The sequence below is a fragment of the Megalops cyprinoides genome, chromosome 6 (genome assembly GCF_013368585.1).
Source record: "Megalops cyprinoides isolate fMegCyp1 chromosome 6, fMegCyp1.pri, whole genome shotgun sequence".
NCBI lineage: Eukaryota > Metazoa > Chordata > Actinopteri > Elopiformes > Megalopidae > Megalops > Megalops cyprinoides.
In genome coordinates, this window is record NC_050588.1 from 6,864,127 (window position 1) to 6,883,546 (window position 19,420).

At 43.2% G+C, this 19,420-nt stretch overlaps 2 protein-coding genes across 2 annotated transcripts; both read right to left on the reverse strand.

Moving 5' to 3' along the window:
- Positions 1–497: 497 nt before the first annotated feature.
- Positions 498–7,222, reverse strand: LOC118778908 (properdin-like). Its single transcript, XM_036530703.1, has 8 exons — positions 7,153–7,222; positions 5,284–5,428; positions 4,959–5,125; positions 4,216–4,386; positions 1,864–2,037; positions 1,247–1,297; positions 581–692; positions 498–522 (listed from the first exon to the last, which is right to left on the reverse strand). Exons 1-8 carry the CDS (start codon positions 7,199–7,201, stop codon positions 498–500), a joined length of 894 nt encoding a protein of 297 aa, XP_036386596.1. The 5' UTR covers positions 7,202–7,222.
- A 4,403-nt stretch (positions 7,223–11,625) lies between these two features.
- Positions 11,626–18,621, reverse strand: LOC118779523 (properdin-like). The gene is made up of 9 exons (XM_036531674.1): positions 18,189–18,621; positions 17,554–17,698; positions 17,213–17,379; positions 16,306–16,476; positions 14,347–14,541; positions 14,043–14,216; positions 13,151–13,342; positions 12,572–12,683; positions 11,626–12,409 (listed from the first exon to the last, which is right to left on the reverse strand). Exons 1-9 carry the CDS (start codon positions 18,235–18,237, stop codon positions 12,280–12,282), a joined length of 1,335 nt encoding a protein of 444 aa, XP_036387567.1. The 5' UTR covers positions 18,238–18,621; the 3' UTR covers positions 11,626–12,279.
- Positions 18,622–19,420: the final 799 nt, after the last annotated feature.

The window sequence follows — 19,420 nt, forward strand, 5'->3', positions numbered from 1 at the left end:
CGGATTAGAGCTTAGTCAGTCCATGTATAACTCAGATCAGTGAACAACCTTTTGATATGTTTGAGTCTTCATGTCATCCAGTTCCTTCAGTGTTTTTGAAGGCATCTTATCAAGTTTTTCTACTATCTGGGATCAATAACCTGTACAACTAATGTTTTGAATGTGACTGTGCAATTTGAGCATATTGACAGCTCTCGGTGTACTGTGATTACAAAAATCAGGACTGAAGGATTGGGCCTTTGAAGTTAGGGTGTGCTTTCAACTCACTGTTATTGAACTGCATCACTATAGAAACACAAAGGTGCCCGGTTTTCTACTTTTGGGGCAGCTGGGAACATTATGACAGGGAATGGTCTGCTCTTTCTCTATGTTCGGTGGTCGACAGAACCTCCACGGTTTGCCTGCAAAATGTACTGTCTCATGCTTTGGCCCCACCTCCAGTCTGTGTAGAGGAGAGAGAGAGAGAGAGAGAGAAAGGGAGAGAGAGAGAGAGAGCGTTACTGAGCGGCTGGTAGGAGGGCACTGTGAGAATATGGTAAGAGAGCTGGAGAGTGAGAGCTTGAGAGTGCTGCTTGCGTACCTGTACTCAGACACATCCAGGATACACTCCCGGGTTCTGGTCCTTGCAGCATTAGGTCCACAGTTTGGCTTGCAGAGTCCCCACTCACTCCACTCACTATAGTTGCCAAACACTGACGCACGCACACACACACACACGACATACATAGGGACACATTACATACACATTACCTAAGCAAATGATCATGCAACAGCAACATTCAACTCACAATACAGGAGTAGTTTTCTGAGGTGATTGGCAACTTTGTTGCCCGCTGTATATACATGCTCCCCCAAAGTGGGCTCACATGGGCTTGGATAATTGTAGACGGGAGTTTTCTAGACAAAAGCGTAGCAGGAGACTGACATCATTGTACAAAACACCTATGCAGAAATATATATGCAGACTTAGATCACTTGCAGTAGAAAGTTGAAATAAAGTCAGAGATTCTCTTTGAGTTCTCAAGCACATATTTTCTACTGAATTGAAGAGAACCCTTCATTCACAGATACACACAAACACACACAGTATTTTTTTGTCACTCACTCTTGCACCTCTCAATGTCGTAACAAATTCTTGTCTCTACAAAGGACCCAGGGCAGATGTCCCCTCCAAAGTTTTTCTGTTCACACATCCTCTCCCTTCTCTGGGTGCCAACCAAGGAAGTTTTGCAGCTGATGTTCTTACCAACTCTCGAACACCTGTCCCACTCCGACCACTCTGACCACTGACCGTCCACTGAGAAAGGGAGAGAGAAGCAGTGAGAGAGGGATGGAAATTTATTCTTTGGATTCATGTCACGTGTATGCCTTTGTGTCCTTTAAAGCAGGGACCTGAGGTATCCCAACCTAATGTGTGGAGCCCACAGCAGTGGGCTCAACATGTTTTAGCACTGCATGGATATGTAAATATATGAGGTAAGGACATTGTTATTTTTCTTCACTCAGACATTTGGGACAGTAGCCACTAGGGGGTACACTTTTTTATTAAATGCTCAACCAAATACAGACCCCCCCCAATGACATTCACCTACCAACCGTTTGCTGGTGTCCCTTGTGTTCATACCACATTTTTAAGTGCAGTAATTGTCACACATTTTTATATTTTAGGGGGACTGAAGTGATGTCAAGTTATGCATGCTGAGTGACACGTAACTTGGGGACTGAATGCATTTTGTGTTTTTGGTGTTGTCTTTATTGTCTGAGAGCTGCCTTTGGGGTGGCCTGTGAAAGGGGCCGGAGAGCCAGTGGTTTCCCAGCCTTGACCCTGAGCACAGGTCAGTATGAGCCACGACAGGCGGTTACCTGGACAGTGGATCCGTGTGTTGCAGAGCTGAGTGGATGTGGCCTCCCCGGAGCAGTACAGACCCCCGTGCCGAGGAGCCGGACTGTCACACTGCCGCGTCCTCACCTGCTCCCCAACGCCACAGGTCACTGAGCACTCCGAGAAGCTGCTCCACTGCCCCCAGCCCCCAGGCACTGAGGAGAGGAGGGGTACGATAGCAGGGTGACAATGCAGCTCTATTGTGCTGCTGGTCTTCACAGGCCCAACAGGACAATTTCAAACGTTAACAGCAGAGGGCGCTCTTCACATCATTCAGTCTCTCACCGGGGCAGAAAGGCAAGAAGCTGGAGTCCCGCTCTTACCCCAGCCTGGGACAGGGCTTACCTGATGGGCCAATGGAGGAAGGAGGCTCAGTATAGGAATGGGCAGGCGGTGACAAACTTTCTTTCATACACCAACCACGGACTGAAAGAGAAGTAAAGAGAGACTGAAATGCAATTATTATTTTTTGAGTGACCGTGTACCTTCTGCTGTATTATTTATTTGCCCAGCAGGAACCCTAAACCAGGGTAATATTATCCATTTATCAAGCAGGTATTTTCATATAAATACTTGGGTGTAATGATAGATCATCTGTCATCCTGGAAAGACCACACTGAATTTGTCTGCAAAAGGACAAAGCAAAGAATTTATTTTTTCCGCCACCTGAGGTCTTTTGGGGAAGTAGACAAATTCTGCTTTTGTTTTTTACTTATGTAATTATGAGTGTTCTACAATATTGTAACACTATATGGTACAAGTGTTTGTCCACTACTTTAAAGTCAAAACTGCTTCACCAAATAAAAATCTGCTCAAAGACTGTAGGCCAACCCCTTGAGAAACTCTACGAATCGGCCTACCATAGCAACATATTAAGGCTGGCTAACAACATTGTCCTCAACCATTCTGAACAGTGAATACAAATTGTTACCATCAAACCGGAGATACAGGGTTCCACGATTCAATAGGGTTAGGCTGAATTACTCTTTTCTGCATCTGTCAATCCTAAAATTAAATATGGAACTTATCCCATACCAAATGTATGTTGAATATTGTCTTCTGTGATGGTAATGTTAAATGCACTGTATGTATCTTTGTTTCTTTGTCCTAATTCTTGTCTTCTCTGTGATGTTGCAAATGGAGCTGCTGTGATGCAAGAATGTCTGACAATAAAGTATCATCATCATCATCATCATCATCATTTATTTCTTTAGAGCTGGGTATTTACTGAAAAATCTAAGATTAAGCACCATGCTTACAGGTATGGCTTACCTAGGAATGGATCATGCAGCCTTTTAATTACTAATCCAACTCCTTAACCATTACACCACACCAGGGGCACTGGTAGGAATTTTGGGCCCCCTGAAAGGTTAATGCACTGGGCCCCTATATATATGTAACAAAAATATATAGTAGAATCTTTGAGGGCCCCTGTCTGCTTGGGGCCCTTGGAATCATCCCAACCTTAACCCCTTTACGGTGCCCCTGCACCACACTGCTGCTCTGTTTCTGAATGTGGTGTATGAAACCCAGTGTTGTGCATGAACGCGTTAAAAGAGCGCGTTCATTGAATGTGCTCATTTTTTTGGTGAACGGTGAACTTGAACGTATCCATTTGCAAATAAAGAACGTGAACTTGAGCTTGTTCAGGTTTGCGTGAGATTCGGAATCCTTGGGTGTGTTAAATTTACTGCTTGATGAATAAACACAGACGGCGTTTTTCCATACTTGAGACGTTTTTATTAGTGCAACTCATCAGTTAGACAGCTAGACAACTTGTCAGCTCGCAACCAACTGCCCATATCCCGCGTAACAATCACTGTACATGTAGAAGTACACATAAAATAGTCCTTGGACAATACCCTTATATGATGGGTTACATGGTGCACTGTAAACACTGGCTAGCTTAAACAATTTTTGCAAAATGGCTAGTGCAAGTGGTGGCAAGTAACACAGGAATTTACTTTGTGATTTGAACTTTATATTACTTTATTTGCTTTTGGACTTTGACTAGTAAAATACATAACTTATGAATGTACAAGTATACACAACCAGTGAGAAGTGGCAATGATTGGGGGCTGGGGATGGATGGGTAGGAGGAGGTTCTCCTGAAAAAAATAAGCTCAGAGCAGCTCATTTCAAAAAATGGAAGAAATGAACTGGGACTGTGAACTTGTTCAAAATTCAAAATTGTTACCTATGTGAACTTGTTCGTTTTAATTTGTATGAACTGAACTTTGAGCTAGTTCTTGTGAAGTGTGATCTTGCACAACACTGATGAAACCATAGCCAAAACAAGAAGAGAGTACAGTCATGTTGAAGGTGGGTTTTACCTGGACAGACCCTGCCGGTGTCGCAGACAGAAACCTCCCTGCTTGGACCGTCACAGCTGCCTCCACATGAAGGGGGTGGCATAGAGCAGTGTCTCTCTCTGATCTTCGGCCCTGTCCCACAGGTTACAGAGCATTCCTGCCACGGCCCCCACTCCCCCCAGCCTCCCTGCACTGAGACAGACAGACAGACAGACAGACAGACAGAGAGAGAGAGAGAGAGAGAGAGAGAGAGAGAGAGAGATTAATATGACCCAGAGGTCTCTCTCTGCTGACATTGCCATACAAGGCCAAACACCTCTTACCCATGCAACACCCAGCCAACAACATTCAGTTTCACTTCTGTTTTATGTGTAAATGTTGGATCTTCCCTCTCATCGTTGACTTTCAGAGAGTTTCTCAATCAAAATTTCATTCAAGAGAATACTTAGTGGATATCAGATTATCATGTAGTTGTACAGACGCTTGGAGTTTCATGTGCAGATCCTCAAAAAACAATACGTTTTCATATCCAAGTGAAAAAACCTCTTTTACTTTACTATCCTCTAAAATTACTGTGAAGTTTTTTCTTCACAGGGGTCAAAGGTCTTCCTGTTTCCAGTTCTGGCAGATCTCAGAAAGATAAAGTGCTTGTGCAATCCCTATCACTTCCTGCAGATCACTCTCCCTTCCCACCCCCACCCCATGTCTGATATGTGAGGTTCCTGCACTGGTGTAGCTGTAGGTGTCACCATGTGTCTCTGTACCAGGGCAGCAGTCCTGCTCCACGCAGGCCTTTGTCTGCAGGTCCCCCAGCCCCTGAGTGTTGTTGCAGGACCCTATCCCGTAGCAGAAGCGCCTCCTCTGTCTCACCCCCTCCAGGCAGGACACGGTGCAGGGGCCCCAGGCCGTCCACTCGGACCACGAGGCAGGACTGGGGAAAGGGAGAGAGAAGGGAAGACCCCACGGCACAGTCAAGAGCAGCGCTGCCATTTAAACACGACAAATGCAGAGAGTGACGAGCACACTGCTGTCACACGCCATGAATGATAAGACAGTGAGTGACGGAGATGCAGACACCCAGACACTGACCGGCAGGAGTCACAGTCTCCGTCAGAACCATTGAAACCATAGTGAGGGTTCAGGCAGCAGTCGTCTAATTCTATGCGCCCGAGGCGATGTCCGCAGCTTCCCGACTGCGCATCAAAATCTCTGTAGCAGTCCACCATCTGAGTCTCTGAGCAAAAACATAGACAACACGCATCACAGTCATCTAGCGCTACTTCGGATTTAGCACTGAACTGTCTCGAAAGAGTGGCCTCACTGATAATCTCTGGCTCAAGATGGAAGGAGCATGTAGAGTCTGTACAGCAATGAATGTAATCAGACACTAACTGGTGTAATGTATTCAGCATTGGACAATTGCTGGTGAGATGTTCAGCTGAGGTCTGGTTTCTGGAGCATTTACAAGTCCAACAGTACAATTTTCACATATGTGCGGGTTTGCTTGGTGTCATGAGCAGACTGTGTGCCTGAATTTGCCTCCTAATCTATCCCACATCCAAGCGGCCATGTAAACTCTTATACACTAAAATATCTTGACTTTCTTAGTCATCATTTAAAGAATAAAACTGTGTTCCAAGTTAATCATCATGATTAATGTTTAAAGATGGATTCCAGTGAATAGTCTGCATTACAATTCCATATGCTATTTGGGGAACTTGGGTATATTTAGTTAAATACACTGTGGTCTTAATAATCCATTTTGGGGGGAAATGTGTGAAATATCATTAAATATGGATTTCTGAAGGAATCGTATGTGTAGGTGTGACATCAGGGCACTGATGTTCTTCTGAGGGAAATGAAAGCTGTCCCTTCAAGTGAGGGTACTGCCACTATTTGAGTTGAACACAAATGAGGCAGCATGTTGATGAAAGCAGTTGTGCTTTTTGCTGTAGCTCACCCCTTGCCTTCTCGGGCTAAATTTTCTGTGAAATGGAGAGTTCACCACAGGAAATGTCGAGAGGCCTCTAATTTACCAGCTATCTTTACCAGCTAACTTTACCTGATAGCTGATTTGTTCCAGACATTTCTTGAATCACTTCTCAATTTCTCAAAACAGCACAAGAACTATATCACATTTGCAAAGCTATAAATCATTTGCTTTCACACAAATTTCAAATAGACTAAGCGCTTTACTTTTAAGTTAAGTAAGTAAATCTTGTCATACTAAATGGAAAAGTTAATACCTTGAAAATCCCTAACCAAGCTGTGCCATTTGTCACACAAAGGTACAACATCAGAAAACATCTTGTGCAACGTCGTTTTAGAGTAATGTAGTCCAAGTATGATTTGAACTATATTAGGCAGTGTCTGGAATAAACAGACAATTTGCAAATATGTTCTAAACGCCACATAAAGCTCCAGGTACTTGTTCACCCAGCCTCCTCCCATCCCCTGTGTTGCGTACATGCCTATTTTCAGAGAGTGAAACTTTTGTCCAGTTCTTAATTGCATGGATATTCAATGCCCAATGTTAAGAGAGAAAATCTGGGAACAAAGGTTTATTGCTCAACCTGTGTGTTTGACTCCAGCATAGCTCTATTAATTGCTCGCATCTCCAGGAATAGCAATAGGCCATTGATATATGTGATATATTTCCTCAATATATTGTTATAGTCTCAGTGTAATGAACTGCTCTATTTGTCTAACGATGCTGTCTTTAAGCCGGGTGCATTTTTAAAAGCTTTTTGGCCTGTAACATACTAATGTATCGGTAATAACCTGTCTATAATCGCTAGATAAACCCACTTTTAACATCAAAAAACACGGAGGAGTCAGACTTTAAGAGGTTCAGCACATAACATGTACATTCCTAAAGTAAGTTACATAAGTTGAATCAAGTTTACAGTATTGCCAAAATTTTATAGTAAAAATGTGCAAATATGCAGTAAAACTGACCTGATTCCTGGGCAATTAGGAGCACAATGGATACAATCCACAGCAACATGCTGACTAGGGCAATGTTCAGATAATCTCTTTTTTGTTGAATTTCCCTTCTGTCTTGTCCTTGTCGTTTTCTTGTTACTGTCTTTCTTATTGATTTCTTTCTGTCTGATTCCCCTCTTTGGTCTGTGGATCAGGTTTCTCTATCATTCTTCATCTCTTTTTCTGAGTCCCCTTCCTTCCTATGTTTCAACTCCTAAGCCCCGCCCCCAAACACACACACACACACACACACACACACACACACACACTCTCACACTGACACACTTCTTGAGTTTATCTTTTTTATATCATACTCCACTCAATGTTTTGCAATGTGCACTCTCCACCCCAAAACTCAGAGACACTACTCATATTTGCATTTACTCACTTAGTAGATGTTCTTGTCCAAAGTGACTGACATTATGTACTGTATAATTGCTTCGCAGATGCTCCTATCAAGACTGACTTACATTTACAGGTTACAATTCTTTCATGTTATCCATTTGCCAAACTGGATATTTACTGAGACAATTCTGGGTTAAATACCTTGCCCAAGGATACAACAGCAGTGCCCCATCAGGGAATTGAGCCAGCAACATTTGGGTTATGAGCCCTGCATCTTACTACAAAGTGCATCTATTGAGGGATCAAAAAGGACAGAACAGCATCACTGCTAACAGGCTAACAGCACTGGTCTGGGAGTGTCATTAGCCTGGTCGGACACTGTTGCACATTTTACTTGGATGGATACACTGCTGTGGTCTTGTGCTGGAAGACCATCTGGATAAGAGCATCTGCTAAATTAATTTATTATCATATACTGAGCACAACTGATCATGTGGAGGAAGATAGCTAGTGACTTCACTGTCCTGAATGCTGTGGAGCCAAAACAGATTGGGATGTCACGACGAAGGCTGGGACACAATCGCGGACCACTGGGTTTTCAGGTTCCAGGCGGTTTATTGGAAATGGCAGGCAACTCGTGAATCAGAAGCAGGCAGGGACCAAAAACAGAAAAGCAGTCCGGGGACGAAACCAGGGTCAGGGATCAGAGCAGGCAGGGTCAGGAACCAGGCAGGCAGGCAATCAGGCAGACGAGTCCAGGCGGCAGGCAGGAACGAGGTCGGAGCACAGGCAAGATCGAAGCACGGGCAAGACAACGGGCAGAAAATAATGGCGGGGACGAAACAGGCAAGAACACGCTGTTACAAACTAGCAAACAAGACAGAGACAAGCAGGGCAGGTGTAGGGCTGGACTGATGAGGGGATGGGAAACAGGTGTGCGGGCAGGCAGGTGAAGGCAATCAGGCGGGCGGAGACAGGGCGGTGAGCAGGGCAGGGCTAGAACACAAGGAAAAACAAAAGCACATGTACCGGGGAAAACGAAAACACAACGGTTAGGGGGCGGGAGCACTGACATGGGATGTATGACTAAATAGGGGAGGGGTGACCACGCACCCTGAAGTTGCAGAGCAGATCAAGCTGGCTGTTGTGTTGGGTAATTTTCATTACTTGTATGCTATGTGTTAAATCAGCCATTTGATATAATTTGTTACACTTTAAAACACTCTGTTTTAAAGCCTGTATGCCTTTCCAGCTGCTGTATTTGCTCTGGCCTATGGAGTAGTGCTTGTTCTTAGTTTCATTTTATTCAGTGGCTTCCAGATAAATGTCACTGACCAGCACTACAGTTTCAGTCCAGTCCAGTCCAGTCCTGCTAACATCTATCCATTCCAACCTGGTAGTGAACATGTGCCTGAATGCATAGTGTCGCGGCACTCCACCTGCATTTGCATCTGCAACATCATCCCTGACTGCACAAAATTACTTTTATCTGGCCCTGTCAAACTTGCACCTGCATTGCAATGAATCACTGGAACTACTACACCTCCAGGAATCAAACAATTAAGTGTGCTGTCTCCAGCCTGGTAAGACCATGGTGATGCAACATAGAATCTACACTGCCACAAAAGTTTCCATGAAACAAAAACCTTACTGGATGTGACCAACTAAACAATCTCTCGTTAAGGAGCAGCTGGAGGACATGTAAGCAGCCGGCATTGTGGAACCATCTTTCTCCTGTTGGACCTCACCTGTGGCCACAGTTCCTGACCCCTTACTCGCCCCTGCAATGCCACTTCATACATGGCCACAGCTACAGCAACTACCCTGTGGAATAAATGGCCTACAATTACCCATTGTTTGTCAGTTGCAGCTTTTAGAACTTTACTGAGATGATGATGAATGTGTTGTCATCCAGTTTACAGGAGGAAGACAAGTAATCAAAAATAAAAAGTGGGTGCTTGCAAAATGAGTGAGAATGAAGATTCTTGAAGTACAGAGATATGTGAAATGTGATGTTGGGGATATGGACACATTTATGCAACCAAAACCAAGTTTATTGCAGTGCTTATTCTCAGCATCTTCAATGTGACTGGTTTATGGTCCTGGCCATCTGGTAAGGAGAGGATTGTGATCCACATGACTCCTCACCCTCAGGCCATAAAACAACACTACGGAATTTGTAAAGTTACTTCATTGCATTGCACTTGATTTAAGCTAGCAATCTTAGCTAGCTAACCTTGAGTACTGTAAGGTAGTCGATATAGCAACATATAGTAACTCTGTTGGACCACATTGCACAGGTAACGTTAATTTTCAAAGCTGTCGAATTATGAGGCTAGCCAGTGCTGTAAGATGAAATCACATTGACACGAAGCAGAGTACCAGCCAGTACTGCGCTTGTGATTACTGATGAGGTTGTTATAGTTTGGTTACCGTTACAAGCTAGCTAGCCGTTTCAGAGACGTTTGACAGTTGCCTCACTGTTGCTTGGCAACAGAGCCACGCGCTGCCTGCTACCACTCTCTCTCCCACTCTTTCCTCAGCAAACAGTTTTTCTAAAACTTTTAGGCAGGCTCTTCCTGAGTCATTTTTGTCAATTAGTAAACCATACAATGCACTTTTATTTAGCATTTGATAACAGTGAGCGTTAGATAGCAAACCTAGCTAACTACAGTAGCTAGCTAACATTAGATTACATTAGGTAGCGCTAGCTAATTAGCTAGTTAGCGCGACAACGTTTAGCTGATACAAAATGATACAAAATGTCATTCGGAAGCGCTGCTGTCCAACAGGTAGTGACCGGTTCAACAGATATGTGAACATGGTAAATGTGTAACGTTAATATTTGGGAGGCTGGTAGGCTCTCGTTGCTCTTATCCCTCTGACTATCAGATGTGACAGAAACACGGTCGCTTATCCCTGAGCAATAAGTTCTAATTGGCTGAAATAAGTCTTATTTGGCAGATCGATACAAACACAGAGCCTACAGAGAATTCGCTCAGGTTTGTTGGTTGTTCTGTCTAGGCTATGCGCGTCGCCAGGGGGGATTTATAACGATGTCAAAACACTTTCGCTCTTGGGGCCCTCTGGTGGCCACGGGGGCCCTAAGCAGGCGCTTAGTTCTACGGTTATGCGGCCGGCCCTGCCCTTGACAATAAATGATGCACCTTTGGAGCCCCACTTGACCAAACATAGAGTTGGAGGCTGTCCATAAAGACAGCTCTCATTGAATGCAAAGACGACCGTGTCTCTTTGCCATTCCCCTGTGCCAGCAACATGTCTGTTCCCCGTTACAATTATATTATGAGACTGACTAGAGTAACTTACAAATAGCTTATGTCAAAACAAGATAACTTATACAGTTAGACACATGTCTAATTAATGTTTTGTCAGCACACGTCAAACTATGGTTATCACTTCATGACCTATAGTTTAACTTAGAGCTGCTGAAAGCCCAATCCAACACTCACACTCAGTGTTATCTTGTCTTTCCACTCCCCTTTCAGAGTTGTTTTGTTCTGCAAGAACCTTTTTTGTCATTCATTCATTAATTCATTTTTTATTTGTCGTTGTCTGTTTATTTAGATATTGTAGTTTATTTTGTTTAATTTCATCAGTATTTGTCTGAGTTGAAATAAGATAGTTACATTGTCACCTTGTCTGTGTTGTGTTTTGCATTGACAAACCGGGCTCTAACAGGCTTAGAACAGCACATTTTATTAATTTTTATATATGTGAGATGAACCAATTACTTGAAGAATGAATTTGCAATATGCAGTTTATTTATTTTTGTTTCTGGAAATTTAAAAAAAGTTAATTCCCATTATATGAATTACATATGATTCAGTGTTTCTTTTTTCAAACATTTTTAAAATATCAAAAGACTGACAGTATGAGTACTACTGTATAAAAAGATTGATTAGAGTCAAACATAATATTAATGTGTTAAACTGCATCAAGAAATGTAAGTTTTTAAGAGAGAAATTAAGAGACAAGTATTTCCCTTATGTTCTGCATATGAAGGATACTTCACATTATGTCAATAACAGACACATGTATGCATAAAACAAAGTCATTACAAATTACAACATATAAACTGTTAGTTTCACTAATGTGGTAGCTGATAAACTGGCATATAACCTCCAACTAATACATTTCCATTTACATTCCATTCACAAATTGAGATCTACGTCAATTTCTAACTACATATTTTTACATTTTTCTCCAGCCACATCCCTGTTAAATAACTGTCATAATGTGTGCTCCTACATTTACCTTTTAATTTTTTGGACATAAATTTAGACATTTTTAGAAAATTAAATAAAACCATTTCCCTGGAGCTGTACAGCATGAATACAACACAAAACACAAACAATGAATATACAAATGAAAGTACAAGATTGTCAAAAAGTAGAGGACAGAGGAATGCTTTACTTTAGAGAAGTCATGAAAAATCAGGAAATCGTGATATAGCATGCTGATGGACCTATTATATAAATGGTTGATACATATATGTATGATGAACACAGGCCTAAAATTAATTATGTTTTTTGTGTACTAGTATTTGAACATTTTTATTGGTCTTTTCAAAGGACTGTCAACGTACTGTAATGTCAAAAAGCAGGACTGGCAAATTGCTTGGGGAAAGGGTAAGCTATCTTGAAGTAAAGGTGAGCTGAAACTCAACTGGCTACTTTTGAACTGCATCATCGTGGAGGCATGGAGGTGCCCAGTTTTCTCCCTTGGGGGCTGCGACTACGGTTCCTGGCAGCTGGGAACATTTTGACAGGGAATGGTCTGCTCTTTCTCTATGTTCGGTGGTCGACAGAACCTCCACGGTTTGCCTGCAAAATGGGCTTTCTCACGCTTTGGCCCCACCTCCAGTCTGTGTAGAGGAGAGAGAGAGATATAGAGAGAAAGGGAGAGAGAGATATAGAGAGAAAGGGAGAGAGAGAGAGAGAGCGTTACTGAGTGGCTGGTAGGAGGGCACTGTGAGAATGAGGTAAGAGAGCTGGAGAGTGAGAGCTTGAGAGCGCTGCTTGCGTACCTGTACGCAGACACATCCAGGATACACTCCCGGGTTCTGGCCCTTGCAGCATTAGGTCCACAGCTTGGCTTGCAGAGTCCCCACTCACTCCACTCGCTATAGTTGCCAAACACTGACACACGCACACACACACACACACACACACACACACACACGACAGACATAGGGACACATTACAAATGATATTCACCATTCAGTAATATATTTTGTGGGCATTCTGGGCAGATCGCCTAAGCAAATGATCATGCAGCTGCCACACTGGCAGCTTTTCTGCTGCCTGTATATACACACATGTACAGTGTGGGTTCAAATGGACTTGTGTAGCTGCACATAGAGTGTTTCTTGACAAGGCACCGGTTTAGCAACTTGCTGAGAATGTTGCACAAAACACTTCTTATGGGCACGTGCGCACACTTAGATTAATTACAGGCCTGAAGTATAACTACTTACAGAGATTTTGATAGTATGCTCAAACATACAGTCCTGCTGAATGTGGGAGAACCCTTCACACACACACACACACACACACACGCACACGTACATACACACACATTGTATATAGTATTTTTTGTCACTCACTCTTGCACCTCTCAATGTCGTAGCAAATCCTTGTTTCTATAAAGGACCCAGGGCAGATGTCCCCTCCAAAATCTTTGTGTAGGCACGTCCTCTCCCTTCTCTGGGTGCCAGCCGAGTAAGTTTTGCAGTTGATGTTCTTACCAACTCTCGAACACCTGTCCCACTCCGACCAGTCCGACCACTGACCGTCCACTGAGAGATGGATGAAAAGACAAAGGATACAACAGCAGTTCAGTAGCAGGCAAGTGAGCCAGCAATTTTTTGTTACAAGCTCTGCTCCTCACCACTATGCCACACTGCTGAATATTAGTAAATACTTATCCAAATGTTCTTAATATTGTTTATAATATTATAATATTGAATACATTAAAACAGAAGTGATATTTTTGAGGTAATACTATTAATTTTGATTTGTATTAATACATTAATATGCATGCATTGTCAGTAAACCCCAAATATTACTAATGTTTTAGAACACAAAATGAGGTTGAATATAACACCATAATGGCTTGTAGGTATCAAAAGTTACAGTGCATTTTAGGTAGCCTGACTAGGCACAAAAATTTCTAGATATTCCTACATTAATCAATGATATTTCAACAACAATTTTGATACAAATTCTGAAATTTTCCTCTTCCTATTGGATGATTCTTCATGCAAAATTTCAGAACAACCAAAAAGGATAATGCCAGTTCCACGTACATTTCACACTTGAATATTTTTTGATGCAGGCACTTGGAATGGTAGCCACTAGGGGGGGCACACCAAATGTGTGTTGTCATTGTTGCCCGAGAGGCCTCTGATGGGGGGGGTGGGGGGGCTGTCGTTATCCATTTCTAATGTAGGGTGCTGTGTTTTTGGTCTGAGTGGGCAGTCCGTGAGAGGCGGTTACCTGGACAGTGGATCCGTGTGTTGCAGAGCTGAGTGGATGTGGCCTCCCCGGAGCAGTACAGACCCCCGTGCCGAGGAGCCGGACTGTCACACTGCCGCGTCCTCACCTTCTCCCCAACGCCACAGGTCGCCGAGCACTCCGAGAAGCTGCTCCACTGCCCCCAGCCCCCAGGCACTGAGGAGAGGAGGGGTACGATAGCAGGGTGACAATGCAGCTCAGCTTAGCTGCTGGTCTTCACAGGCCCAACAGGACAATTTCAAACATTAACAGCAGAGGGCGCTCTTCACATCATTCACTCTCTCACCGGGGCAGAAAGGCAGGAAGCTGCAGGAGTCCCGCTCACTATTCAAACCAGGGCAGGGGTCACCGGGTGGGTCAGAGGAGGGTCGGGGGTTGTCACAGGAACGGAAACGCCTTCGAACAGGCAACTCGTGACCTTCTTCTGTACAACTGGCGGAACATGGCCCCCAAGGAACCCACGGTGACCAACCACCATGGACTGGGACAGGGGAGAAGGGAGAGGGGAGGAGGAAACAAAGAGTGACTGAAACACAGTGGTTTTTTTTACATTTACATTTATTCATCTGGCAGACACTTTTATCCAAAGTGACTTACAAGTGAGTGACCACAAGGTTTTTGAGTTTTTTGAGTGACTGCATAGTTTTTATTACAATATTTATTTACACAGTAGGGACCCTATTGCCAGAGAATCATAATTCCCATTTCCATTTCCATTCTATAATCTTCCATTTTTTACATCTGAAGGCTTTGAGGTCAAGCATCCTGCTCAAAGGCATAGCAACACCGGCCTGCCTGGGACCTTTCAATTACAAGTCCAACTCCTTAAACATTACATGCCGTGACATTGCTCTGTTTCTGAATGTGGTGTATGAAACCATACCCAGAGCCAGGGGCAGACTGGCAACAAAAATCAGCCCCGGAATTTGCTGTCAGGTGGCCCCAATTTGATACACAAAATTCAAACTGACACAACGTTTGTCGATAATGAATCATTAATTAAAAGAAAAAAAAACCCACAATCTGTTAATTTGTATTGTTTGTGTTAGACTTATATGTAAAATGATGAAACTAATTTTCCAAGGTTTTCCTCCCCATGTTTGTGTGTACAGAAAGCAAAAATTCAAAGCTGAATTAATGTAATGATCACCTGACTTAATTTGACTTAATAGCCTGCTTTTATTATCAGAATTATTTAAAATATTGCAAAAACACAGAACCAGCAGACTCTGTACTGTACTGTATATTCACACAGTGTGAATATAGTGAATCACACTACATATTCACACAAAGCACACTATATTTACAGCAAACTAAATTCACATAAAGAACACTATATTTACAAAATATCACACAAAGCATATTATATTCGATGGTTTTTGTTTGTGATTTCCTTTCTGAAGAGTAGAGTGCATGTTTGTGTAAAATGTGTAAACTGTTTAGATTGTAGAGTAAGTATTTAACAAATCATTTTTATTGCTGGGCTGGCTATCAAATGTTAAATGCCTTATAGGCTAAAATGCAAAAAAGAATTGATGAGTAGTCTAGAAGAAAATTACAAATTTACATGTTTATTTTACCCATTTACAGTAGAAGTTGATGACCATTTTTTAAAAGACATTAGAGAAATTTAGCATAAACTTCTCTAAACGTTTGTGCACTGAGTCTGACTAATTAAACCTTGGAAATGGTCAAACCTGCAGCGGAGCTCTAGCATTGAAATCCCAAGGTTAACAAAAACATTTTGTTCTTTAGTTAGTTCATTTAGCTAGTTCACAGCACATAGCATGTAAGCATGACAAAGCACCTGCTCCCTGCTCACTCCTCTTTGATGTTGGATATGGTACCGTTATCTTAACACACTTTGCAGCGTCAGCCAGCAAAGCCTTTTTCTTTTTTTTTTGTCGCACCTTCTCTGCACCACTGGCCGCGGGTTTTCTCTATCTATCCATGTTTCAGCAACGAGTGCTAGATACTTTCAGTTGTGATGGCAACTACTACCTGCTATTACGGATTGCACCAGCCGTGTCACTGCAGCTAAGCTGACCTATTGAATATCTCTATATAGGCTATATAATGCAGGTGTCACATATAATTCTTCGCATTTTTGGGAAGAATTGTGTGTGACTCCGGCCCTCACAAGACCAGCCCACGGGGAAAATTCCCGAACTTCCCAATGGCCAGTCCGCGCCTGCCCAGAGCCAAAACAAGAAGAGAGTACAGTCATGTTGAAGTTGGGTTTTACCTGGACAGACCCTGCCGGTGTCGCAGACAGAAACCTCCCTGCTTGGACCGTCACAGGTGCCTCCACATGAAGGGGGTGGCATAGAGCAGTGTCTCTCTCTGATCTTCTGCCCTGTCCCACAGGTTACAGAGCATTCCTGCCACGGCCCCCACTCCCCCCAGCCTCCCTGCACTGAGACAGAGAGAGAGAGAGAGAGAGAGAGAGAGAGAGAGAGAGAGAGACAGAGAGAGAGAGAGAGAGAGAGAGAGAGATTAATATGACCCATTGCCATAAAAAGGCCAAACACCTCATACCAATGCAACACCCAGCCAATGACATTCAGTTTCACTTCTGTTTTATGCGTGAATGCTGGATCTTCCCTCTAATTTTTAACTGTCAAAAAGTTGCTCAATCAAAGTTTCAGTTAATCTTGGTGCGTATCAGGTGAATAGTGAATACAAACATGTTATTTGCGCCAGAGAAAGTGTGTTTTGAAGTGCTGTGCACTATTGACTACAGATGCACAAAAACATTTTCCATGAAAGCAGCTTTCACCCTCTGGTATACTGGAGGACATTGCCCCCCAGTGCTGTCTAAATTATGAATGCACATTTCATATAAATGTCCTATAAAAGCACTTTGAGTGGCTTCATTTCTACACAGGGGTCAATGATACTTTTGGTACTTCAGTTCTGGCAGATCTCCAAAAGTTAAAGTGTTTGTGCAATCCCTCCGATTTCCTGCAAAGACTTGCCCCCCCTCAGGGTGGTATTCTGTCAGGTCTGATGTTTTGCACAGGACTTGGTGTCCTCATTTACAAGCTGTGTGTCTGTGACTGTACAGTAAGACTGGAGCAGCCCTGACCCATGTCTGATATGTGAGGTTCCTGCACTGGTGTAGCTGTAGGTGTCACCATGTGTCTCTGTACCAGGGCAGCAGTCCTGCTCCACGCAGGCCTTTGTCTGCAGGTCCCCCAGCCCCTGAGTGTCGTTGCAGGACCCTATCCCGTAGCAGAAGCGCCTCCTCTGTCTCACCCCCTCCAGGCAGGACACGGTGCAGGGGCCCCAGGCCGTCCACTCGGACCACGAGGCAGGACTGGAGAAAGGGAGAGAGAAGGGAAGACCCCACGGCACAGTCACCCCATGGCACAGTCAAGAGCAGCGCTGCCATTTAAACGCGGCGAATGCAGAGAGTGACGAGCACACTGCTGTCACACGCCATGAATGATAAGACAGTGAGTGACGGAGATGCAGACACCCAGACACTGACCGGCAGGAGTCACAGTCTCCGTCAGAATCTTTGAAACCATAGTGAGGGTTCAGGCAGCAGTCGTCTAGTTCTATGCGCCCGAGGCGATGTCCGCAGCTTCCCGACTGCACATCAAAATCTCTGTAGCAGTCCACTATCTGAGACCCTGGACACAAACACGAATGACATACATCACAGTCATCTACAACTTTCACAATTTTGGAGCCCATGTTTCTTTGTAAGCGAAACTGGTGTTCTCCTGTTAGTGCGGAAGGCTACTCTGTAGAATGCTCAACATGCTCGGATACCATTTACTGGCATATATTGAACATTGTGCAATTGTTGGTCAGATGTTAAACTGAAGTCCTGTTTCTGCAGTATTTAAAGTTGAGACAAGACAGTTTGTATGGAGATGGGTACTGGCTTGGTGTCCTAGCTTAAGTCCATGTCACAACCTTATCACTCCTAGATATGAGTAATAATAGAAACTCTTGTATGCCACTATGTCTTACATTCTTAAGCTTCCACTGCAAAATAGAATGTTCCTATGTAATATTCATAGGTAACAGTAAACAGAATTCAAGCACAGTCCAGGATAAGTGTAACATTCCTGAAGTGACCACATATTATGGTAAAAACACACCAAAAAAACTGACCTGATTCTTGGGTAGTTAGGAGCACAATGGCTATAACCCACAGCAACATGATTGCAAGTTTTCCAATGGGCTCTTTTTGTTCCTAACCTTCTCTTCTCTTTTTCCCTGTCTGTGTCTTTCCCTCCTTTGCTGCTTTCTGGTCTGTTCATCTATCATTCCTTGACATCTCTTTTTCCTCCACCCCTTTGACTCTCTCTCTCAACTGCCCTCCTCTTTTTCTGAGTTTCAGTTTCTACTTCTACTTCTACAGCTTCTACTCTTTGCTGCATGTCACTTTCCTGCCTCTGCTAAACTGAGATACCAGTGAACTCAGTCTTCTCCCAGGTCATTTTGAATGGGTCCACGCTGCACACTGACTGCAATAAATTGTGATTTCACAGCATAATACACTCTCTCTAGCATGCGGGGTTCATGCAGACATATCCTGCTTTACACGCTTGTAGACACGCCAAGGCACTGCATACAAACAGCTGGTATCTTCCCACCCCCCAGTTTGTGCAACTGTCATTTCTAGGAAAGAGGTTGTTGACCTTTACGGGAAGCGGCAAATGAAGAAATATTTTTGGAAACAAGTTTAGTGTTTACTTTGACATGAGCCCTAACTCATCCCTGCCCCCGCAAGACTCCACTTTATCTGTGAGCACTGATGAATTTTCCAAAAGAAAAGTTCCTTCGTTAATTTAAAACAACAAGCCCTGACTCTTCTGGCTCATCATAAAAACATTTAAATTTTGGCCTTTGGACTGAAAAACAGAGATACAAGAATGATCCATGACAAGGTATAACGAGGATGAAATAATTGTTAACCACATGATGGGTCGTGTTATCATATTGGCTTATTTTTCAATTATTTTAGTTCTTAAATCTGCTTACATCAGTGTGAATAATGGTATATATGTGTGTGCATGTCTGTGTGTGCGTGTGTGTGTGTGTGTGTGTGTGCGTGTGCATGCTGCGTGTGTGTATGAGTCGGAGGGGGAATGTTGACATTTGTGGGTGCATGAATAAATATCAGCAATGCCTGACCTTACCACTGCTGCACAGTGGTTCTTGCGAAATATCACTTTATTCATGTCAACAACTCTTATTTCACTCTCACAAGTCAGAGCTTGAATTAAACATGTTTCATTTTAAAAGACATTTTAAAAGACCAATCAGCAATCAAATTAGTGTTAATCATTCCATATACGACGTGTTCAAAGATATACACAATCACAATTCAATGTTGAGCA